Source organism: Ostrinia furnacalis, unplaced genomic scaffold, assembly GCF_004193835.3.
Source record: "Ostrinia furnacalis isolate ACB-3 unplaced genomic scaffold, ASM419383v2 OfSCF6522, whole genome shotgun sequence".
Classification (NCBI taxonomy): Eukaryota; Metazoa; Arthropoda; class Insecta; order Lepidoptera; family Crambidae; genus Ostrinia; species Ostrinia furnacalis.
Window position 1 is genome coordinate 181173 of NW_021136761.1, and position 25664 is coordinate 206836.

Sequence of the window (25664 nt, forward strand, 5' to 3'; positions counted from 1 at the left end):
TAGGTATAAAAGATGCCTTTTTCCAATAAAATGTATATCCAAATAGGTACATAATTTATGTATTTCGTGATACAATTTTAGAAAACCACATTTGACGAACTGGAATCGACCATTGGCCTCAAAATAGGATAACGACTATTAACGACATATTGTTCATGTTTTCGCTGAAACAATTCGTGTTCAGTGGAATTGGAAATAGGAATTGCTTTCGAAATAGGTCCGTTACAATGTTAGGCCAATCAGCTGATGCTTCAGGTTGTTATGAAAATGTTTTCACTTGTTTTTTGACTGACTGATGGCCGATGGGGCAGCAAGGTTCTGGAGTGGAGGCCGCGTACCGGAAAACGCAACGTGAGACGTCCACCCACAAGGTGGACCAACGACATCACAAAGGTAGCAGGAAGGTGCTGGACGCAGGCCGCTATAAACCGGGCAACATGAAAATCATTGGGGGTGGCCTATGTTCAGCAGTGGACGTCCTATGGCTGAGATGATGATGATGATGCTTTGTTTTTAATCACTAACACTTGACAAATCTTTAAAGATACGATTTATTGAATTCTCACCTTTCAGAACTCACATTTTACAAATAACATGACTATCAGTCGCCTTCAAAATTACAATCGCCATCTATTTCATAGCGATTAGATAGCATCTCCCGTTCAAAACGATTGCAGCAAATCGATTCGCTAATCCATTACCTTTTGCAATGCACTCTATCTCCGAAGGACTATATTCACGGCTAAATCATAATCCCAAGCGAATAAATGATGGATGTTGTTTTCTGAAAGTCTCATTAGTACGTGATTAATGGGCCTTCTCCAAAGCAATTAAGTGGGAGTTGATAAGTCCGTTATTGTCGAGGTGCGTTGCTAAGGGCATGCATACCACGGTGTTTAAATGACAAAGTTCGACAAATCGTTAAATCGACACTGTAAATTAAGATTTTTGTTGCTTTGTGGGTAATTAATAAAAAGCAAATTAGCGAAATAGTGACAGTAGAGATAATACTGGGACGTATAAAAGTGCTTTTTAAAAGCCTACTTGCATAAATAAATGAGTTTTCATCATCGACTTGGTACTTCCCTGCAAAATCTATGGGAGTTTTTTTTACTGGACTCTATCCCGCGGATTTAAATGAGTCTCGTTTTGACAGTTCATAAAAAGTACGTCAATTGATTGGTGTTGTCAAATACCCATTTGCTCATCGACGCGCTTAAAAAACGTAGTGTGTATATGCCCTAAAAGGGTTATATGCTTAAACCGTTTTAAAAGGTCTATAGAACGACTTTTTAGGGCACCTCAAAGGGAAATAGGATCCCTTATCTATTGAAACTGCGTTGTCCATCAGATGGGACCTTTGAGTCCCTTTTAGTTAGGAATGAATAGGTCGAGTATCTGGTTTAATCAAACTAGCTTTAACCCGAGTTTTTACCGTAATAAGTTGCGTATTACATCATAGTATAATTAATGAGTTTTATCTCTATGAGTGACTAGCTTTCCGCCCGCGTCCGCATGGACTACAATACCTACATATTTTACGGAACCCTATTTTTTTCCAAAATAAAATTTAGCCTCGTACTCGTGGATAATGTAGCTTTCGAATGGTGAAAGAATTTTTAAAAACGGTCCAGTAGTTTTTGAGCCTATTCATTACAACCAAACTAACAAAGTTTTCCTCTTTATAATATTAGTGTAGATGATTTCAAGACACAATTAAATCAACATTACGTGTATTATAGTCTTTTCCATGCCCATTTAGATCGCTTTAGAGCTTTAGGCGTAAAAATATTAGTACTATTTCTTTTCTTGTTCTTTATCGAAAAAAGGATGTGCCAAATACTTACTTTCTCATTATATTAATGTCAAGGTTTACTGTCACCATTATTTTACACATATTACACGAATGTGTCGCTGTCGTATTAATGTAATTATTTCTGTTGAGACCCACGCCGGTGTTATTCATCTTTCGCTATGTACTTTGGTTATTCGTTTACTTGTTATTTTAAGAGGTTATTTTACCTTCCTTGTCCCAGAGTTAAAGGGAAAGCGATTACATACTTTATTGGAATTTGACCCTCATACCGAAGTTTGTTTACGTTTACATTTTGCATGTTTTTGTGAATTATTATGTCAGTGGACAGAATCTATACTTTAAGGGTAAGAAAAAGATTCAAATATTTGCCTCAGCACTGGATCAACAAATCCCAACAAACTATTCGTATTTGAGATTATATTTTTCTTGTTGAAAAGACACTACATATCTTTACATAGTTGCACCACCAAACTTTCACCGTAAGTAACTAACGATAACCGGTGTTTTTTTGTATGGAGTTTGACATATTTTAGACGTTTGTTGTAAGGTGGTGTAATGAGTTAAGACTAAGGTCTTACACTCAATTAATAGAGAACATACAAAGAATGCAATCGCTTCCACTGTCCCCTTTCTAGAACACACGCCAGTAACTCGGTTAGTTGTAACTAAGTGCCACAGTGCCGCTCTTATTACTGTTTAACTCACTTTAGAACAATGTCTCGTGCGCGACTTGCAAGTTGCTAACTATTTATAAGCAAATAATGTACAACTAGATGCTTTTTTGTTCTCTACTATATAAGGCTGAGTTGCACCACCTAACTTTGACAGTAACCATAAAGATAACCGACGTATTTTTTACATTTGTCAAAGTTAAAGTAAGATGGTGCAACCCAGCCTAAAGTTGTTACAAGTAAACATAAGTATGTTTTGTCGTCTTGGAAAAAACTACTTAAGATACTTTTTAGTCTCTACTTTAAAGTAAATGCTGTTACAGGTAACATACATTTATGTTTCATAGGGGACGGTTTTCAACAAGCTTTCTGATAAAACATAAAAAGCTTTTGTTCCCAAGTTAGATTTTTTTGTGCTTTAGAGAGAATAAACATTGTCTATGCTCTTAAAAGTATCTAACGGCACTTTTAACCCTCGATTAATATCACTATCAAAATTAAAACTATTACAATGCACAATGAAAACGTCCAATTTAATAAAAAAAGCTATTTTTCAAATTGAATGTTAACTTCTAAAATTACTTTTATCACATTGAGAATGATACATTTGTTTTGAGTATTCTAGCTTTAAAAATCCACTTTTCGCTATCGCAAATCCGTAGAAGTAATTTTACTGAAGAAACAACGTTTCAGTTTAGTTAAATTACTTAAATGAGTTGTACTGAACATAATTTTAATGTTCAGATCTGTATTTGGAACTTCTTAAGCTTTGTTCAAGTGTTCCTAAAGTTAATTATGATTACTGCTTATGTTTTTAGTTTATAAAACAAATGTTAACTTTATTTATTTGCGAGAATTTGTCTCTGCTTATACTTAAATTGAACTTAAATGTAACAAGGCCAACCTATATTACTCATTCTTTCTCAAACCTATATTAGAAACGAACACCTTTTTGTCAATTTTAAATTATTTTCTTGAAATTGTCTGCTTGTCTAACTAACGCGATACGCACATAGGTAATACTGAAATATCACTTGTATTCGCCTAACTGTCTATTTGTAAACCTTAATTTTAAACTAACATTTAAAACAAAGACGCAAATCGATTCAAACTTTTAAATTACGCCCACTACCATCATTCATCACTTTACTTGTGACGTCTTACAAGTTAAAATTACGTAAATGCAGTCGCTTTAAAACCCAACAAATCTGGTCGAGTTAAACTCTAAAATTGCCATTGTTGACTGGATTTACGGAACAGTCGTATTTCCCAACCTCCGCAAATTCAATCCGCTTCTTTCTCGCTGCCCCGATACGATTATAAATTCATTTTGCGACGCGTTTAGCAGGAAGTATTGCGACCCGCCGAAGAATTGAGTTTTATCCAATTTCGTTTCCTTTAGGCACTTGTCGAGTTGCATTAAATTTTTCAATTGTTGGCGGATAAAGTGAAATAATTCAAAGCACAGAAAATATTTAGTATTTAAACGCAAAATATACCACCCATAATTCCATTTTGTGACTATATGGGTCAATGCACACGGTGGTAAATAAAACATTTTTTCTACAAACGTCTATAGATTGGGTTTGACTTTTGTATGTATCGCGTCAGTATTGCTACAAAACTCTGTGTGCATACCACGAGCCGGAAGACGTAGCGTGGACAGGCCTCCCACTAGGTGGACCGACGATCTGGTGAAGGTCGCGGGAGGTGCCTGGATGCGAACGGCGCAGGACCGGTCTTTGGGGGAGGCCTTTGTCCAGCAGTGGACGTCTTTCGGCTGAAATGAATCCGAATAGAGTTTAAAACTTCAAACCGACACCGAAAGCACCGAATAGAGTCAAGTGTCACATAAAAAACTAAAGTCAATCTTTTTTTCAACCGCATACGGTTCAATCTTCAGCCCCTTGTCAATTAAGCTCGACACTCACTGACTCCATCCGATCCATTCACTCTTTGCCGCGTGACCAGTGAGCCGTTCATTCTTTTGACGCGGGAAGCAAATCACTTTGATATTGTGGAGAGCTATCGGGAACGTCATGAACCAGACTCGTTATGATTGTCGTTTGTTCGTGTTTCAGTTTTGTGTGGGGTCGTATTACTTTTTTGCAGGCTCTAACAATGCCAATGTAGTTGATTAATTGTTTTTGTGCTGGAAAAAGCCGTAATGAATTAGACAACATTGTATTTGACGAAGAAATGACTTAATAGTGATTATAAAATAATGACTCAACTAACTCTTTTTTTATGCAAGACAAGGCAGGTATTTGACCGCAATCGCACCTGGTGTTAAGTGAGATGCTCTCATTCTGCTTATGTGCAAAATCTCAAAAATAATGCACTAAACTTTAGGAAGTCATATAGTTTTGAAGTAAGCAAATTATTGTGTTACATTGCTGGATAATTCGGTATGCGTTTCACATAAAAAAAATTAAATTCTGTTCGTAAAACCAAATAAAATAGACAAAACGTAATCGCGATTCGAATTTGCAATCAAAATGGCCTCTAAATTGCGGTCAATCACAAAGTTGACGCTTCAATTAACCGTTGCAATAGCAACCGGTATGTAACCGGCGCTGACGTCATCCGCCGGTCGCAGAGGGAATGTTTACAAATGTGCCAGTGTGCGTCGACGATTATTTTGGGAATGGCCAGTTCGATTCGTTCGATTTTTGAAATGATCATGGAATAGTATTTTAAGATGATGTCAAGGTGCTAAAAAAAATAGAATTCGGAACCGCCTCCGCCGCCGGAAAATAGAAAATGCTTTGACACTATATACACTAACAGGTAGGTACGTACATTAAGCTTAGAATATCGTGGAAACTGAAAAAAATATCCACACAATGCAGAACACATTGGAATTTTTGCAATTAGAAAGAAAGGGCTCACTAAACTTATTGATGATGATGATGATGCTGCTTTTCTAGTGATCGCGCGACCGTCAACAACAACACAACTCCGTCGTTATTAACCGTGTTTGTTTGTGCAAAATGATAGGAAAAAGTGCGCATCGTTTAAGTCTAATGTGTTAATAGTGTAGACTAAACCCTTTTCTATAAAATTCCGGAAAAAACAGTAAAAAAAAAATCCCAAAATAGTGAAGTTTTAGACAAAATTATTCACAAGAATTTAAAATTATCGTTGACTGCTCGACAATCACTTGCGGGCCGTCGCTGCTGTGAGTCACCGCGCTGCTCGTCGACCGCTTCGCCCGCTACCACCGTACCGCCTGCCTAGCGATACGTGTCGCTGTATTATCGCTGCATAACATAGTAAAAGGATTGCAGAAATGAAGTCTGGACGTGCGTTGAACTGCGCTGGATGCAAAAACAATATAAGGGATAGTAAATATGTATCATGCACGAGCATAAATTGCAAAAATGTTTTTCACCACCTTTGTGTAAACTTCAAAAACACCGAACCGAATGAAACCTGGATCTGCCCGGACTGCCGCAGCACTATTAAAAGAGTGGGAGATAATTCGGCTACACCTGTACGATCAACAGATAACGTCACAATAAGGAAGCCCAGAAACACAAGTCCTACTACCAGTACATCAACGAGCACCACAAACTCACTCTCGGAACTTACCCAGGAAATCCGTCTCTTGAGGGAAGAGGTCTCGTCCATGAAGTCTGAATTCAGGTCTGTTATCTGCGCGCTGACTAAATGTGAAGAAAGGCTGGATGACATTACCACCAAGATCTCAGCTCAAGAGGCTCGGCTTGAGGCCGTGGAGGGCTGCGCGGCGGGCATGACGGACCTGAAAATCAAAGTTGAAATCCTGCAGGAAAAACTCAACAACCAGTATCAAGGTATGTTGAGGAAAGATGTAGAAATCCAANCAATCACTCCGAAACAATCGACTATCCTGCGAGTTCCTTTACCGTCGACGCGCGTTCTAAACAAATGACAATCTCGTATAGAAACATTGGCCCAAAAGTTGGTTCCAAACGCCACTCGGCCAACGTGTATCTAGAAAACATTGGCACCAACGTTGGGCCATCTTCACGAGGCAAAAACAGCGTTCGAAACAAATGACAATCGCAGAAACTTCTAGCTTTTTCAAGTTTGTTTTTTTCTTATCGTCGCCGACGCGCGTTCGAAACAAATGACGATCGTCGATTGTTTCTTCTAGAATTTTCATTTTTTCAAGGACGTCCCACGGTCACCCATCCTAAAAGTGACACATACGAAAAGTAACACCTAAAATGGAAGATTTCCTGACCTTGGTGGTGCTTCTGTCGCAGCTTATTGAGCAGGTTGGTGGCGTCGAAGCCGGCGTTGTCGCACAGCTGGCGCGGGATGGCCTCGAATGCGCGCGCGATGCCCGCCAGAAGCGGTTGCTCCTTGCTGGCGCGAGCAAAAACACACTGCTCTATTGCTAGCTATATAAGGTTTAGATTCCCACACGGTCCCTCTTTTACTATATGAGCGGAGGAGACACTGCTCTTATTGCTGGCTACAGAAGGTTTAAAATCCCACACGATTTTATTACTAGACGAGGTGCTGGAAATACTGCTCTATTCTTACCTACAGAAGGTTTTCCTCCACCATGTTTGTGACGTCACACACCAGGCTAGCTACTCATCCTTTTGTTCCAATTCTTTAGACATTAAGGTAGCTGATGAAGTTTTGGTAACTAAACCCTAGTGCTTAAAGACCTGGGGCCTAAAGAAACCTCTCCTTGAGGACCCCTTATAAACACTTTTCTATCATCACACTATGAAATTTCAGAAATTTTTGCTTTTTGTATTTTTTACCGAGATTTGATCTTGGTTCCTCTCGGATATGGAGCGCATTCTTTACCAATGCGCCACCGCAGCTGTTAAAGAACACTCCGAAACAATCGACTATCCTGCGAGTTCCTTCACCGTCGACGCGCGTTCTAAACAAATGACAATCTCGTATAGAAACATTGGCCCAAAAGTTGGTTCCAAACGCCACTCGGCCAACGTGTATTTAGAAAACATTGGCACCAACGTTGGGCCATCTTCACGAGGCAAAAAGAGCGTTCGAAACAAATGACAATCGCAGAAACTTCTAGCTTTTTCAAGTTTGTTTTTTTCTCATCGTCGATATGCGTTCGAAACAAATGACGATCGTTGATTCTCTCTTCTAGAATTTTCGTTTTTTCAAGGACGTCACACGGTCACCCATCCTAAAAGTGACACATACGAAAGGTACACCTAAAATGGAGGGTTTCCCGACCTTGGTGGTGCTTCTGTCGCAGCTTGTTGAGCAGATTGGTGGCGTCGAAGCCGGCGTTGTCGCACAGTTGGCGCGGGATGGCCTCGAAGGCGCGCGCGATGCCCGCCAGAAGCAGTTGCTCTTTGCCCGCGACGCCTTTGGAGTATTCGCGAAGGTGCTTCGATATTTCCATGTCGATTGCGCCGCCACCTGTGTAGATAAGAAGTCATTTAGAATCAGACACACAGCCTTTAAAAATTAGAGTCATTTTAGCACACGCACATGCCACTTTTCGGATCGGCTATTTAGACGCTTTCCACAGTCAATGAGAGAGGGTCAAAAAAGTTGTTAAAAACATAACATTATAATGGACAACTTACGACCGTATTCACAAACATTACTATGAGGTCTCACAGTGCGCGTGGACGCACAGGAGGACACACGAACCAATCACAGAGCTCTATTCAAAGCTGTGCGTTCGATTTGCTGCTTCATAAGTGCTTAAGAGCAACCATTATTTGTGAATACGGGTGTTAGCCACTATATTCCGGTCGCCGAGCACGTAGAATTTCGTCCAATGACCCCAAGCTATCCTTATCGCTCACGCGTAATTATATTGCTGTCGCGACTGTGTGACGGGCGGTCGCAGTGAGTGTGCGAGCGGGAGAGCAGGCTTTAGCAAGTGATAAGTACCCTATTGAGACGTTAAGGGTGTGTCGCGAGCGTATTTGTATCGAAAAATAGTAAGCAGGACGGTTGCGGTTGCATTTCTGCGACGGACGTCCGGACTTGCATCGCATACCTTCGCAAGTTTTAGTCACATCCTAAGAAGTCTTAAAAAGCATTTAATGGCTGGAACTTGGCTAGAATAACACTGACCAGCGACAACAGCGTCGTTCTTGATGGTCCGACGCACGATCATGATGGCGTCATGTAGTGAGCGCTCCGTCTCCTCCAAAAATTGCTCGGCGCCTCCGCGGAGTATGAGCGTGCATGTCTTCGCTGCGGGACAACCTGTATAAAAAACAAACAAATACCATCAATATACAAATAAAAATATAAGCGACAATGTCGGTTTTGATGTTGGATTGGCCAATTCCTCCTCTTGCATCTCCTTCAGCAGGGCTGTCAAGAGAAAACTACACTCAACATCAAATAAATTGCACCTTCCGCGACGCGAACTTTAAAGATTTTCTTCTGACACAATCATGGTGCCCCAACAATATTGGTGTTATTTGAAAGCCCAATAAATATACTTAAAGAAAAACATTTATTTTTTTTATAAACAATTAACAGGTACCATAAATGTGACTTGAAAAAAGGCCTCACTTGGGGCTCACCTATGGGTCGAAGTAAGACTAATTTTTGTGGTTATAAAACCATATAATGATCATACGTGTCTTTTTTAACAGATTTATAGCCATAAAAGTTGGCTCAAGCGTAACTACCTATTTTTTGAAGAAGTGACTCTGGATCCTTCTAAAGATACATTTTTGGGGTAAAAACCTTTCCCTTTAATGAAATGAAATGAAGTTTACAGGTACCATAAATGTGACTTGAAAAAAGGCCTCACTTGGGGCTCACCTATGGGACCAAGTAGACTAATTTTTGTGGTTATAAAACCAAATAATGATCACGTGTCCTTTTTAACAGATTTATAGCCATAAAAGTTGGCTCAAGCGTAACTACCTATTTTTTGAAGAAGTGACTCTGGATTCTTCTAAAGATACATTTTTAGGGTAAAAACCTTTCCTTTAATGAAATGAAGTTTAGAACTATGCTTTCAAATGGTACCAATGTTAGTGGGAAGTGGGGTTGCATACGTTTGATAAGTGCTTGTCGCGGGAGGTGCGATTTATTTGATGCAGAGTGTAGTTTCGAACCAACCCTGGCGCGTGCCTTTGGCCACGAAATTCTACGTGCTCGGCGAACGGACTTATGAACAACACTATATTCACTAAAGTAACTGCCTACGACACAAATACAATACGTAGTCATAAAAATATTTAGCTTAGCTAGAGGAGTTAACATAAGTCTTTTTATATTCAACCATAATCGGTTGGCGTTTTCAGTCAAACTGTAGATCCTGGCTACATATGAGTTGCAAAAGACTACAATACAATTACAGGTAACTACAACATAGTGTCACATCTTACCATTAGGAGCGTCTTCTTTATTATACCCTGGGGAAGGAAAGGTGGTAGGTTAGGAGTAGGAAGGGTAATAGAGTGGGAAAAATACGTAAGAACAAGTTGTAAGATCTAATTAAAATTAGTCTATGTAAATAAATATAACTTTAATTTTGATTTTAATGTCAAACTTCTTTGCTGACGACAGAGTTAAAAAAGTTCACTAAAAGCAAGCAGTTACGTTTTCGAAATATTCTATTCTTTTAGTGCATATTATTTGAAGTCGGTCTTTTTAGCTGACTTAAAAAAGGACGTTTTCAATATGGTGTTTTTTTTTCTTCCTTAGAATACACCTTTGCGGAGCTGGGGCAGAGAATATGGGACGCAATTATATTTATTTCACGTCGTGTGCGTTTTAGGGAGATTGTCTCTGGTTAGCTCTCGCATGACGCAGTGGACCAGGGCCCCTGTGTGAGCTCACGCATAAACGTCAGCATAGTACGCTACACTCGATTGTTTCAGCCAAATGACGTCCTCTGCTGGATAAAGTCTCCCCCAAGGATTGCCTGCAATCTTTATCAAGGGGTTCCACTTAATGGGAGGCCTGCTCAGGTTCTGGGGTGGGCTCTATACCATTCTGGGGTAGGCACGGCCTACGACGAGGGGCGCGATTAGTGAGCTTGCGTGTGACGTCAGCACCACACTCACCGATGAATATGTGGCCTCGCGCCTAGGCTAGGCGCCTCTAGGCCGCTTAGAGGCGCCTGCGTCAGTATTCGTGTGACGTCAGCGCCGCCACTTCTTCTCAGCACCAGCCCATATGTTGTCCGGAAGTGGTGGTAGGGCAAGCTATATTTGGGACGTGTATAAGCACCCTAAAAAGAGCCTAAGCACTGAATAAAATGACTGACAACTTACCAGTAAACATGTTATATCTCTCTCCGCCGACCTGCCTCTCAGTAAAGGCGCGGCAGTGACCAAGCGACGACTGCGTCAGCTCCCGAACTGACGTCAGCACGGCGCCTGGTGAGCTACAGCGTGACGTCAAAACCCCACACTTACCAGTAAATATATTTTATTATATCTCTCGCCACCAACTTGTCGCTCAGTAAAGGCGCGGCAGTGGCCCAGAGACGATTGCGTCAGCTCCCGAACTGACGTCAGCACGGCGCCATCACACGCCTAGCGAGATCCAGCGTGACGTCACCATCTCACACACCCACCGGTGATTAGATGTACCGCCCTAGGGGCGTCTGTGTGACGTCAGCGCCCCCTACTCACTGGTAAAGATGTTGCATTGCTCGGTGAAGGTGCCACTAGGCCTCCTATGGGCCTCGTGAAGGCGCCCCTAAGCCTCCTATGAGCCTCGGTAAAGGCGCCCCTAGGCCTCCTAGGGGACTCGGTGAAGGGCCCCTAGGCCACCTAGGAGCCTCGGTGAAGGCGCCCCTAGGCCGCCTAGCACCCATATGTTATTATCCCGAAGTGGTGGTAGGGCAAGCTATAATAGTAGGACGTGTATCAGTGAAATTCTTAATCCACTTACCAGTAAGGATATTATATCTCTCGCCACCAACTTGCCGCTCAGTAAAGGCGCGGCAGTGACCGAGTGACGACTGCGTCAGCTCCCGAACTGACGTCAGCACGGCGCCTGGTGAGATACAGCGTGACGTCAGAACCCCACACTTACCAGTAAAGATGTTATATCTCTCGCCACCAACTTGCCGCTCAGTAAAGGCGCGGCAATGACCGAGGGACGACTGCGTCAGCTCCCGAAGGCGCCTAATGAGACCCCTAGACCGCCTAGGGGCGCCTTATGAGACCCATATGCCGTCTAGGGGCGCCTAATGGGACCCCTAGACCGCCTAGGGGCGGCTTATGAGACCCCTAGGCCGACTAGGGGCGCCTAATAAAACCCTTAGGCCACCTAGGGGCGCCCAATGTGACCCCTAGGCCGCCTAATGAGACCCCTAGGCCGTCTAAGGGCGCCTAATGAGACCTGTGTGACGTCAGCGCTCGCCACTCACCGGTGAAGATGTTGTATTTATATTTAGCGCCCTGGAAAGAGCCTAAGTACTGTTACCCTAAAAAGGCCGCTTTGAGCAATTCTCATTAGATTCATAATATGATTCAGATTTAAAAACACAAAATGGCCACTTGTCGGCAATTCATATTATGATTCGGATACAATTCATATTCGGCAATTCATCTATTTGACAGTTTTGTATGAGAAATCGTAAAATAGCCCACAAAATAGGAATTGCTAATGTGTCAATTGCTAATGTGCTAATCCACAAATAAATCCAAGGACTCGCTGAGACTACTGACGAAAATGCTCACTGCATCATAACGTCGCTGGCTAACGCGGCTGGGATAAAACTGGAAGAAGCAGACATTGACTTCGCTAACCGAGTAGGACCGGCTAAACCCAACTTACCCCAAACACCGCGACCTATAGTAGTACGGTTTATCCGGCGCGCGACGCGTGACAGGTTTTTCAGAGCAGTCAAAACACGTCGCCTAACCTCCAAAAACATCAACATTGATGGACCGGAACGAAACATCTACATTAATGAAAGACTCACACAAGTTAATAGACAGTTATTTCGGACCTGCAGAACCGAATTCAAAAGTGTGGGATACAAGCACTGCTGGACTAGGGACGGAACTATCTTCGTCAAGAGGCGCGAGGGCAAGGGAGAGGAAATATTTACAATCAGGAGGCATGAAGACATTCAGAGACTTTTGCAAAAAAGCAAAAATGAGCAGCATCAGTCCTCGGGCTGACAGGTTTACCTCTGAAAATAATATGCATATTTTTATTACCTCATGTTTTATGTTATCTTTTTTCTTTTCATTATTAGTTTTTTCTTTGGACCCACAATCAAACAAACATAACTCTCATCACTACACACATCAACATCATACACACCTAAACAAGTCAACACCTCACCACACAATCGACGTGTCAAGTGCAATCTATAAAATGTGGCAGGGAGGATCCAGCTCAATTATAAATCATTATATTGACGGCTTTTCATTTGAAAATGGCTGACTTAGATATATTACAGGAGCTGGATTCCATTGAAATCCCCTGCCACACTGTAGATTCTCTAGAAGCATGCAAAACACACATCTCGAATTATTATAATCTTAAAGTACTTAGTCTGAATATTAGAAGTATACAGCAAAACTTTAATCAATTTCTGGTAATTTTGCAAAGATTAAGCATATCTATCGACATTATAGTGCTTACTGAATGTTGGATACATGAGCATTCTGTAATTCCACAAATGAATGGCTATCTATCTTTTAGAACACACAAGTATATTAATAAAGCAGGAGGGGTAGTAACATATGTAAAAAACCACCTGATGCCTGAAGTCACGGAGCCAGATTTGATTGAGGCTAATTGTCTACAGATTAACATTAAACACAGTACTACTCTACTGGCTGTATATCGATCACCATCTTTTGAAAATATTTGCCCATTCATTTCGTCACTTGTTCCTATTGTGAATGCCATAAAACACTCGCCTTGCGTAATAATGGCGGGTGATATAAATATTAATATATGCTCAGAAAATGTTTCAGAATCTAGCGCAACTTATTTGTGTGTTCTTGCGGAGCTTGGCCTTGTCCCTACGATCACAAAACCAACTCGAAACAGTGCTTGTCTGGATCACATTAACATAACTTCTAAATTTCAATCAGTATCAGTGATATGCAGGACGAGTATAACGGATCATGATCTAATTATAACAGCAATAAGATTAAAAACGCCGAATAAAAGCCATCGACATACAGTGAATAAATTAAACTTTGCTGCTATAGAATTGGAACTAAGCAAAGTGAACTGGCATAATGTAGTTAATAACAATTCGGTAAATGCTGCCGCCGCCGCATTTTCAGAGAAAATACTTGGTATTGTTGAAAACAACACTTCTAAAGTTAAGGTTAGTCGATCAAAGGTTTTGCTTAAGCCATGGATTACACCTGGCCTTGTTAGGTGCTCCAAACATAGGGACAAGCTACACGCACAGGCGAAGAACAACCCTCATGATCAAATAAAAAGAAAAATTTTTACCCGCTACAGAAATTTTTATACTGATCTTTTAAGAAAACTCAAACATGAACACGAATCATTAGAACTAGAAAAAAACAAAAATTCTCCAAAAAAACTCTGGAAATCGATTAGGACTATAACACACACAAACAAAACTAAAGAAAAATCTCAAGCGCTTATAAACATTAAAGACACAACAGAGAAATCTCTGAACCACTGCAATGAATTCTTTTCAACTATCGGTAAATGTTTGGCAGAGAAAATACTTACAAACACAAATGAAACTCAAAAGTCATTAGCAGCCAAGGTTTCATTGCAAGGTGCACCTGTCCAATCGTTGTTCTTGGAACCTACTGATGTGGCCGAAATCGAGTCCATAATAATAAATCTTAAAATAGATAGTGCACCCGGCCTAGATGGTGTATCAAATAGGCTATTAAAAGTAGTGAAAAACCACTTAATAACTCCTCTTACAGCTATCTGTAACTTAAGTCTATCTGAGGGAATATTCCCCGATCAATGGAAAGTAGCAGCTGTTGCTCCCATCTATAAGTCTGGCGACAAAACTGAACCGAACAGCTACAGACCGATTTCCTTACTGGGTGCTTTCTCTAAAATCTTGGAGAGACTAGTAAGCAAGCGTCTTATAAAATTTATTGAAAGCAACAGGCTGATCTCTGAAAGGCAATTTGGCTTCAGGCAAGGTAGGTCCACTGAAGGGGCGGTATCTCTGTTAACTAGTATAATCACAGAAAACCTTGACAATAAAAGGCCCTGCATAGGAGTGTTCCTCGACCTCGCAAAGGCATTTGATACTGTGTCAACGTATATACTTATCGAAAAACTAGAAAAAATGGGTATTCGGGGCACTCCGCTTAATTGGTTTCAGAGTTACTTAACCGGCCGTAGTCAGTGTGTCAGAATCGGGGAACACCAAAGTACAGCCAGCCTAGTGGAATATGGGGTTCCGCAGGGTAGCATTCTCGGCCCGACGCTTTTTACCCTCTATATCAATGATATCATATCCTCCGACCTAGTGAATGCCGAGACTATCTGCTACGCCGACGACACAGCGATTATTTTCCATGATACTACCTGGAATAGAGTCGTGGAACGCGTAGAGGAGGGGATGAAAGTAATCACCACCTGGCTGCAAAACAATCTGTTAACTCTTAACGTACAAAAAACTAAATTTCTCTGTTTCTACAAGACTCTGACTTCCTCGCCCTCTCTCACTGACATTACGATTCACGAGTGTAGAAATAGGCAACCTCAACAACCCTGTTCTTGTGTATTATTTTATTATTATTATTTTTATTACATACAGGGATGTAATCTAAGCTCTTACCTTTAGACAGCTCGAGTTTAGGTTGTATCCATCAAATGTGAGCAAGGTATACCTAGCACCAATTTTACCGAGTAATAGTAGTATTCTACGGACCTAACCTTCACTGGTTGGGTTTCATTGGTCGCCAAACTGTAGATCCGGGCGGTACACGTACCTATGTTAAAATCTATTGCAGAGTTGAGTTTTCAAGCTACTACGGTACACAACACACAAAAGCACACTGAAAAGCTCAGGGCTGCCACATTAGTAAGACAAAATTAAAATAGATTCATACCTCTTGTCACTGAAAAAGAGGATGTAATGTAAAGAAAATCTTAAGCAAGAACGTTGCTAGGAACTTTATACCTACTATAAATATCAGATCATTTTATTCGTTGCATGAGCACAACCCTCTCTAATTTACAAGAGACAAATGAAGGATGGCCGACACTTTGGCTTCCAATAGGGAATAATTATGCGAACATTAGGCTTTTCTAATCGCTTTTACAAAAATGTAATAGTAAATCCGAACAGTGCCAACCCTACAAACCGGAAAGTATCAAGCTGGTGGAAATTGCGTCCAGTCACTGCTGCATCATCTGTACCACATCTATAAGCCCATTGTGCGGACAAAAACCCTGTATTTTAACCACACGGCACCAGACAAAAGCTCCAGTTTATTTGAAAACTGTTTCACTGAGCTTTCGAATAAGCTTTTTTGTAATGAATGCCCAGACTTAGAAGCTTTTGTATCTTTTTGTATAGTACTGAATTGGATCGTGCATTTTAAAGAAGTAATGGAGGTTTTAAATTTTGTTCACCTATTACATAGGCTTGTGAGCTGTTAGATAATCCGAGAATGGTGCCCAGTTCAAAATAAAATGGATTTTTGTAAAATAGTGTTGTGATTTTTAATCCACAGTTATAAGCTATTTTTAGAAAACTCTTGTAACTTATTTTGCCTTTATATTATTATTTAACTTGATAAACCTTTTAAAACTAATAACGTAATCTATGTTTAGATACCTAACAATCTAAATTCTGGGATATCTTTACGGTTGTAATTTTAGGAGCCATTTTCCTACAAAAATCTGGTCTATATGTGTGGTTGTACTACGTAATTCTCTATTGATGAAATATATTTATCCACACTAGAATACTTATACAATATTTATTTGAAACTAGTTTTCCGCCCGCGGCTTCACCCGGGGTTTTCCCGAAAATTATTCAAATTTTTATCGCCGTGCAAATCTTTGGACTTCAGCGAACATTAAAAAAAGGACTTGGTAAAATTGGTCCAGGCGTTGTTGAGTTATGTGCTTATCAACACATTTTGCGATATCATTGATGACCTCTTTTTTAAAGTCTGTCAACCTTTGAAAAAGAGGCTGACAATAGTGACTGAGTTTCTTGCGCTGCTTCTTCTCAGCACTGGCACATTTATTGTCCTGAAGCAGTGGTAGGGTTAATACTAGGACATGTAAAAGTGCTTTTTAAAGCCTATTTGCAGAAATAAATAAAATAAAAAAAACATTTTGCAAATCTGTTATGCCACAATATGACAACTAAAAATATAACTTTCCAGCAGCGATGAGAATTCCCGGGTGCTATATTATCCCTCCCCTCCACCGACTGCATATTATTTACATTCCTGCTGGAACTCGTTCCAGGATGTAGCGTGTTCTGACCGCTGGCGCACTTCATAAATATTCCACCAGTATTCTCTAAACAGCTGTATCTCTATGTAATGCACATTTTCAGCGATTTCCATAAACATATTTAAATAAAAAAGTGAAAGAAATCAACTTGGAGGTAGTCTCAGGGGCAAAAACATTACATGCAAACTACCAATGCTATTTTGAAGAATGTTTGCCATTTCAAGATCTTCTTCTTCTTCGTCGCTACACTCCTGCCAGAGTGGTCGTAGTCGTCACACGAGGTCCGGTGGCAAGCCTCACAATCCGTCGCCATTCCTCCCGCGCTGCAGCCTTTCTTGTGCGCTCATTTCAAGATATGAAAATATATAACAATCTGTAAGGGTTCTTTCAAATTAGACGTTTTGAGACGGACATTTGTCGTCCGTTTGCAGGACCGCACAGTCTGTTGGTAATTGACTGTCTTTTTTATTCCAACGCAGTTGTCATACAATTTTCAGGATGCGGTCCTGCAAACGGACGACAAACGTCCGTCTCAAAACGTCTAATTTCAAAGAGATCTAAGAAATGAAGTTATCCCTCATGAAAAATCATTACAAAGACCCCATAACAATACATCGAACCTCTCGTTTTCGGCTCACAAAACCTTCATCATGATTCGCAATAAAAAATAACTAGGCATCTAACCAACCGATTTCTCAATAGCGTCTCCATCAAAGGATATGAAGTCGAGCAATTCGACCAAACACAACTTTCTGTGCTTCGCTCGCTCCACTCAATTAAGTAGGAAAGCAGCCGACCGCGGCGCCTCTACCGGCGCGGGCGGAAACTACGCTTGAAATTGAACGCTGTATTTGCGACTGCGGCTCAGATGGCTTGTGGGATTTGGCACAAATACCTTCGTGTAAAATGGACGCTAAATACTGGACGGCCGAAATTCGACCTATACGTTACAATGGCACTAATTGAGGCTGGTATTTTATACCATTTTTACGGTATAATTTATATTAATGTTTAGGAATAGCTATTTACCACACATTACAACTCAACTTTAAATGGTCTCATAACTAGAGTGGCGTATATTTCTTATCTTTGGTTGTCATCACTGAAAACTATCGGTACTTAGCTATAAAGCATCTTAAAAAAAAATTGATAAAAAAGTATCATTTTCTGAAAATAATTTTCTTTCTGAATTTTCAGATAGATCAAGTATACTATGTAACCTATTATTGTTACCGTTTGAAAGATATCGTGAAGCACTTTCAGGATCAGTAAGCAGTTTTTCGATATCTTGTATAGTTTAGAAATAATCGAGTGAGATCACTTTTCGTTTCCACCCTGTATAGTTTGGTGTGCTGGAGACTGTACCACACCACCCTGGTCTCCCATTCGATTTATACACATTTGAAGCGAAGTGGCGCGAGACATTGCTTCAATTCCAGTAACTGCGCAGTTTCGGCGGGCGCCGCCAGAGGCGCCACGGTCGGCTGCTTAGACTTAATTGACCAGCGGCAAGTTAGTATGTTTGGTGAATTTGCTTCAGCGCATTTATGGAGTTCAAAGAATTTCGCAATTCCCTTTGAAATAAATGGTATTAGGCAATTGGCGGAACGACTTGGTACGATTGTTTCTCAATTGGAGCACTCTGGTTTATTGTTATAGAACACTAGCTTTCCGCCCGCGGCTTCGCCCGCGTGGAATTTTGTCTGTCACAGAAAAACTTTATCGCGCGCGTCCCTGTTTCAAAAACCGGGATAAAAACTATCCTATGTTCTTTCCCGGGATTCAAACTATCTCTATGCCAAACATCAAAATCGGTTGCGAGGTTTAAGCGGGAAAGCGTAACAGACAGACAGACAGACAGAGTTACTTTCGCATTTATAATATTAGTTGGGATTAGTTGGGTTAATAAAATACGGAGAAAATCATTATCATCGTCATCATTTCAGCCATAGGACGTCCAATGCTGAACTTAGGCCTCCCCCAATGATTTCCACATCGCCCGGTTGGTAGCGGCCTGCATCCAGGGTCTTCTTGCTTCCTTAATGAGGGCGTCGGTCCACCTTGTGGTGGACGTACCACGCCGCGTTTTCCGGGAAAATATACCTACACTAGTTATTTTGCCTAACATCAATGGAAGTGATGATATGTTTGTTCTTAAGGAGCCAACCCATCTGGCAACCGTAGAGTGTATGCCAAATCCTTCATTTGTCTCTGGTAAATGAGAGATGATCTTTCTCCTTTAGTGAAGACTATGACCTGATGATGATTTAAGATCTTTTTAGAAATGTATATCTTAGGCTGAGTTGCACCACCTAACTTTAACGATAACCGGTGCTTTCTGTATGCAAAGTGACAGATTTCTGACGTTTGTTAAAGTTTAAGATGGTGCAACCCAGCTTTAGAAACAGATTCCACTAGTAAAGCTACTTTTAGACGTACCTTCATTTACCATACAACGATTTGTTTACCTACCCACACACATCATGCGAGTGCGGCCTAATTTTCCTACCCCCAATATACAACCCACGTTGCTCGTACAAGCACCTGTCACACAGCCCGCGCGCCATTACACATTAATACACGACTACCGTCATATTTGCGAAGGGCAAAGACTGAATACATCGTAAATACTCTGTACACTTGAAGGACCAGAACGACTGGCATTAAATATTTCAATTCCGTTCCATTCCTTCGGGAGCTCTACTGCCATTTTGTTCTGTACAGTCGGCTTCGGAAAGATTATAATTAAATGCGAGGTTGCGGAGTTGTCCTTTAGGGAGCGTTGTCTCTGGCAAAAATACACAGAAGAAGCCTATAAATAAGCTTTTAATCGTAATAAGGCTTGTAAACCTATTGTCAAGATTAATTACCTAAGCAGAATAAGAATAAAATAATAAAAATAAATAAATATCCTTGGACATTTTACACTGCGCCTCTAGTCCCAAACTAAGCAAAGCTTGTACTATGGGTACTAGACAACGGATATAAACATACTTAGTACGTTTCTTTTCCATTCTTAAATATTTCATAAGTATTATAGTTGCATAATAAATAAATGTACACAAGTTTACACACAAATCTCTTGACTTTCAATAAGACAAACAAAACTTTCACAATCACACACACTTGAAAATTTTTTATTCAAATGAATGATCTGGAAATGCTCCAGACGCATGTTAACGTCGAAAAATAATATAATTACAATATTTATCCGCAAGTATTCACTGTAAATAAATGTTCGGATTTAAAATTTTGTACGCGTGAAACCCGTTTTACCCCTTTAGGGGTGGAGTTTCGTAAAATCCTTTCTTAGCAGATGCCTACGTCATAACATCTACGTGCACGCCAAATTTCAGCCCGATCTGTCCAGTGGTTTAGGCTGTGCGTCGATACATCACTATATCAGTCAGTCACCTTTGAGTTATACAATTTAGATTTCTGTTTCTTTTTCAAACTTTGTGTATTTCTTCAGCCGACTATACCGTCTCTACAAATGAAGGTATTGCTTCACGCTCGAAAGTTTTTAATTACTCCAATAAAAACCGCGGATTGGAGCGTGTCGTCAAGACTTAACCGACCGTTAGGGCCCCACTCGAAATTAACTAAAGTTTAATATTTTACAAGCGATTTACTTGACAATCACAGTTTGTTTTGTTAATTACCTTTGGGTTGCGAGTCAGTGGCGGCTTGACATAGTCATTTATTTTTGGAGTTTGACAGAATAATTTGCTGTGACTCAAAGGTCGGATCTTCATTTAGAAGTAGCGGATTCGATTCCCAAGAAGAACACGAATACTTTATAATTATCACTTTGTATGTTTGTTCTTAGATACATAGGATAGGAACTATATTAATTAGTAATAATAACACTGCCTAAATTATATTCCATGTAGTTGTATTCCTTCTAATCTATCTATGTGTATTAGACACACTACATAATCCTTTCTGTCAAAGTTTAAATAATAAAATCTATGAAACAGAATCTTCAACACAGTTATTCTAGGGATGAGTTGCACCACACCTAACTTTAACGGTACGGTTTGACAGATTTTTGACGTTTGTAAAGTTAAAGTAAGATGGTGCAAGTGCAACCCAGCCTTACAAAATCCAGAATAGGTAATAATATTATAGTAAGTTACAATATTTTGCACCTTAAATTGTCACATTTTAACTGCATTTTAACTGTGGAAACTTTGCTGATTTCTGTCCTATTTTTAGTGTTTGTCTGTATATCAAAATTGTTTGTTTCCCTAATATAAATAAATAAAATTAAAACAATAACACTCAGCACCAAACATTTTCTTGCCCCATAACCTCAAACGAACAAAAATTGAAACCAAACTGAAAACCGAAATAAAGAAGTCACTTACATCAACGGTCTACGCAATCATGTCGTAGCAATTATGCCCTCGTAGCAACCGCTACGCGCTACAGCGAGTATTAATTCGAGCTCGTAGCGCTGTAGCAGCTGGACTTTTAGGATTCCGTAGCCCGTATTTTCGTAGCAAGGGAAATGAAAAGTTACTTTAAATAAAAAGTTGTATTTTACTTTGAAGTTTATATTTGCTCATAGATTTTATCTGTAACAGTTTTTGTAATGTACATTTCTAGCAAGTGGTCGATATGGAGTTCGGTCTATCACTATAATAATAAAATTTTATTTCACTTCTTGTGGCAATAAATACTTGAACAATGTAGGTTTATAATATTATTATGCGTATTTTTCTTGATTATTTTAAGTTTCCTTTAGTTTTTATTAGAAAGTAGAATATTAAATTATATTACTGTCGAGCTGGGTTGAACAAATTTTTTCTTCAGTCATTTTCATCTAACAAAAATTTTAAATGAAGTGAGCAAGTCGTTGCGCACTTTGCCAGTTTTTCTCCCTTAATATCCAAATTAATACTGCAGATTATTGGCTTATTACGGCTGCCTCGCGATTTCGTTACGAATCTCATCTTACTTAACTTGATCTTATTGAATATTGCAGGGTTGGAGACGTTTGCAAGATTATTTCCTATTTTTCAAGATAGAAAATATGCTAGTTTAATTTTAATGTTATTCTTATTTGTAGAGCTATCCCCACGTTCCTACTAATATTATAAATGAGAAAGTAGCTTTGTGTGTGTGTTACGCTTTCAAGACTAAACTACTGAACTGGTTTTGATGTAATTTAGTATAGAGATAGTTTTAGTCCCAGAAAAGGATATAGGCTAGTTTTGATTCCGTTTTTTGAAACAGGGTCGCGCGTGATAAAGTTTTTTTGTGACAGACAAAAGTTCACGCGTGCGAAACCGCGGACAAGAACTAGTTAATAGATAATAAAGAAAATAGACGGAATAACTAATTTTCTTCGTTTTTCTTTCGCAGATGAGAGGAGTGTCGTGGTGCATAGCGCTTCTAGCGCTCCTAGCCACAGTGACAACCGACACTATAGAAGGTTAGTACTTACTATGTAACAAATCCTTAGTTTCCCATAGAAAATTAAATTAGCTGGGCTAGGATGCGCGCCGTGACTTTATCGACGCCAAAATGTATGGGCAAAATCGATAAAATGGCGTGAAACCGCTTATCACGGCGCGCATCCTAGGCCTACTGGTTTTAAATTTTACAGCGTGAAAATAGTTCTTGACGGTAGTAATCTGTGCCCAAAGTAGCCAAAAAGTTCGCAACACGTCTTTGAGCCATGTATTAATTAGGCAACATTTGTTGATAAACTGTTTATGACTAGTGTGAAACAAGTTTACCATAAACACAGGTTTCTGAAACTTGGCCGTCCACACTTGTCAGCTGTTGATAGGATGTCGCCCGACGAGTTGTCACTACTTCCATGTTTATAAACTCGCGCAACACACGTCCACACCTGTTGACTTCTGTTTGTAAACTAGATGTTTCGTCTTGCTCTCCACTCATAGCGGGGAGCACGGCAACATGTATCATAAACAATGTTTCATCACCTATGTTTATGAACTGTTTACAGAGATGATGAAACATTATAAAACATTGTTTATGAACAGTTTATAAACAGTGTTTATCAACAAATATTGCCTAATTAATACATGGCTTTATAATTGGAATAAGGTTGTGTTGTGTTGTCAACTTTGTGGCCACTTTGGGTGTCGCGAATTTTTGACGCTGACTTGTGTATTGAGTAACATTGGAAACAGTAACAATTCTAAAGCTAGACATCGTCAACAATGTTGGTTGAAGGTAATACCCAAACATATACCTGTTAAATCCATAATTGCGTTCTCCGAAACAGCTTTAGTAAATTCCATGTTTACCAAAAAACCAATCAGGCTAGGTCTAATATAATTTTGAGAACATTGGTTTGCTGTTTGTTTTCAAGCAATATTATACTTATTACTCGTGAATATTGGTGTATTTTAACATATTAAAAGCCAGGCTTGACTTAATTATATGAGAGAAAAAGAGAGCAAAACAGAAGGGCCGATTTTAAATTTTTTGTTTTGTTTGCGAAGACATAATAATTTATTCTTCTTACATCTATAATATAAAAACGAATCGCAAAATGTGTTGGTAAGCGCATAATGCAACAACCAATTTTACCAATTCTTTTTTTTAAATGTTCGTTGAAGTCCAAGGATGGTTTTACGGCGAGAAAAAATCTAATAATTTCCGGGAAAACCTCTGGAAAAGCCGCGGGCGGAAAGCTAGTTGTTGATAAATAAATTAATATTAATACGTCAATTATATTTTGTGAGTTAAACTTGTCTGACAGTGAAATTGGTCCTAAATAAATAAACCACTAAATTAATGTGTTCTCAAAACATGAACACACTTTCCGATAAATTCTATCAGTATTAGTGCAATTTTCTATCTCTAGATGTAAAATGAATTATGTTCATTCAGAACAAGTCAAACGAACTTAATAATACAATTTATTTTTGAAAGCATTTCTTTTAAACGAAAGCTTATTGATAAACAATCAATCATATAAACGAGGCATAAAATTGGTATTTTAGTCAAAATTAAATGGAAGTTTGACGAAAAAACACTTACTTTAAACCTTCAAGAGAAAATGTAATCTCCAAGATGAACGTTTTCGTTCAAATCGTTTTTAGAGTTAAAAACCGTTTAAGAATTCAATCAAATTTGTTTGCAAATGACATCCATCATGTTCATTTGAAGAAATATTTTTAAGTCGCAAAAAAGTTGGAGGAAAATAAACACAAAATACAATATTGAATTTTCTTTTTTCTTTTTTTTTCTATTTTTCTTTTCTTTATTAGGAAAACATACGGCTTATATTGTAACACTGGGAAATTTACAGTGTTTCCATTCTTAATTAAATAGAGTCGGTAGTCCAAAAGAAACAATGGTAACAAAACCGACTATTCCACTTAGAAAGGCCTACTTTTCCACATCAATGATATAATGCCACACACGTGTACCTGCTTCCTATTACAGTGAAATTACCCTCATATAATTTTAAAACAGGCTCTTTCACGGTCCTTTGTGTTCGCGTGAATCATTTAGAGGACGGCCAGGTTGCCGTAACTACGGCAACTTTGTGAGGCGACAAACATTTTGTGTTTATTACACATTGATGGCAACTCTTTACACTAGTTGGAAATTGGTTTTATGTTTATCTTAGCGCCGTCCCGTCAATTCATAAGACTAACGCCTGAACTCTTGGTTTGGAAAAAAAAGTAGCAGCTACTTTTTCAGTTTATTACAAATAGGTTTTTGAGTTATGCATTTTGCTGCTTTGTCATTCTATCATCTTTGCAATGGCTGGGTTGCACCATCTTACTTTAAACTTTAACAAATTAATGTCAAAAGTTTATCAAACTCCATACAAAGGTTGTGGTTATAGTGCGTATATTTTAATATTGTAATGTGTGACATCAGCAAAAATAAATAGTGTTGATTGTAACACAAAATTGAACTAAATAACATGACTGTTTTCAAAGACAAACCAATTTAACTTAAAAATTGCACTATTCGTTTTTACTAAAAATATTCACTTGAAAAAGAGATTTCATTGTGTTCATAAAGCTTGTACTAAATATTTGAATTGCACTACCTTAATACTGGTAGCAGTACCTACTAGGCATGTGTTCAAGTATATCATTTCCTTTACTCTTAAGAGGCTTAAAAACTACAACAGTATCAATTTTCTTGTCAAAGGTTCCAGTGTTCATGTTTCGGCCTGATAAACTAATCCCAGCTCAACCGCCGCGGCCGCTGCTAAATCATTCAGTCTACAAAGGGACAGTTTTACCGAAAGTGCCCTTATTTGACAATAAAGGTAGGTAGGTATATGTGTACAGTAATGTTTGACCATAAAGGTAGAATACCTAGTAAGGTACGAACGCCCGTATTCACAAACATTACTATGAGGTCTCACAGTGCGCGTGGACGCACAGGGTGACACACGAACCAATCACAGAGCTGTAATCAACGCTGTGCTTTCGAATTACTGCTTCATTTAAGCTAGCATCGTTTGTGAAAACGGACGTTAGTGAAACGTGACAGGAGTAAAATCTGGACCACTTTCAATTGAAGTACAATCACATTACAATGTACCTAATGCAGGCTTATAAAGCCTTTTACTACGACTCTACATTACATTTGCGGTATTTTAAATAAACAACTTGAATAAATCGAACAGCCTAAGGTGGAAAATTAGTTTAAGGTGACCAAACCGACGACGCACCGACATAAGTCGTCGACTTTTGTTCATCATCATCTCAGCCATAGGACGTCCACTGCTGAACATAGGCCTCCCCGAATGTGTTCCATGTTTCCCGGTTGGTAGCGGCTTGCGAATTTTGCTATGT

General features: G+C 39.4%; 2 protein-coding genes across 4 annotated transcripts in view; one reads left to right on the forward strand and one right to left on the reverse strand.

Moving 5' to 3' along the window:
* Positions 1–7636: 7636 nt before the first annotated feature.
* Positions 7637–16976, reverse strand: LOC114362476 (T-complex protein 1 subunit eta-like). The gene is made up of 4 exons (XM_028317909.1): positions 16847–16976; positions 11353–11457; positions 8560–8694; positions 7637–7890 (listed from the first exon to the last, which is right to left on the reverse strand). Exons 1-4 carry the CDS (start codon positions 16974–16976, stop codon positions 7652–7654), a joined length of 609 nt encoding a protein of 202 aa, XP_028173710.1. The 3' UTR covers positions 7637–7651.
* Positions 16977–22231: 5255 nt separating this feature from the next.
* The window catches only part of LOC114362452 (Ig-like and fibronectin type-III domain-containing protein 2), a 73281-nt gene continuing 69848 nt past the window's right edge, over positions 22232–25664 (forward strand). For all 3 annotated transcript variants that reach the window (XM_028317875.1, XM_028317876.1, XM_028317877.1), the window contains exon 1: positions 22232–22297. The gene's annotated coding sequence lies outside the window, so the exon portion shown is untranslated. The remainder of the gene's footprint in view (positions 22298–25664) is intronic.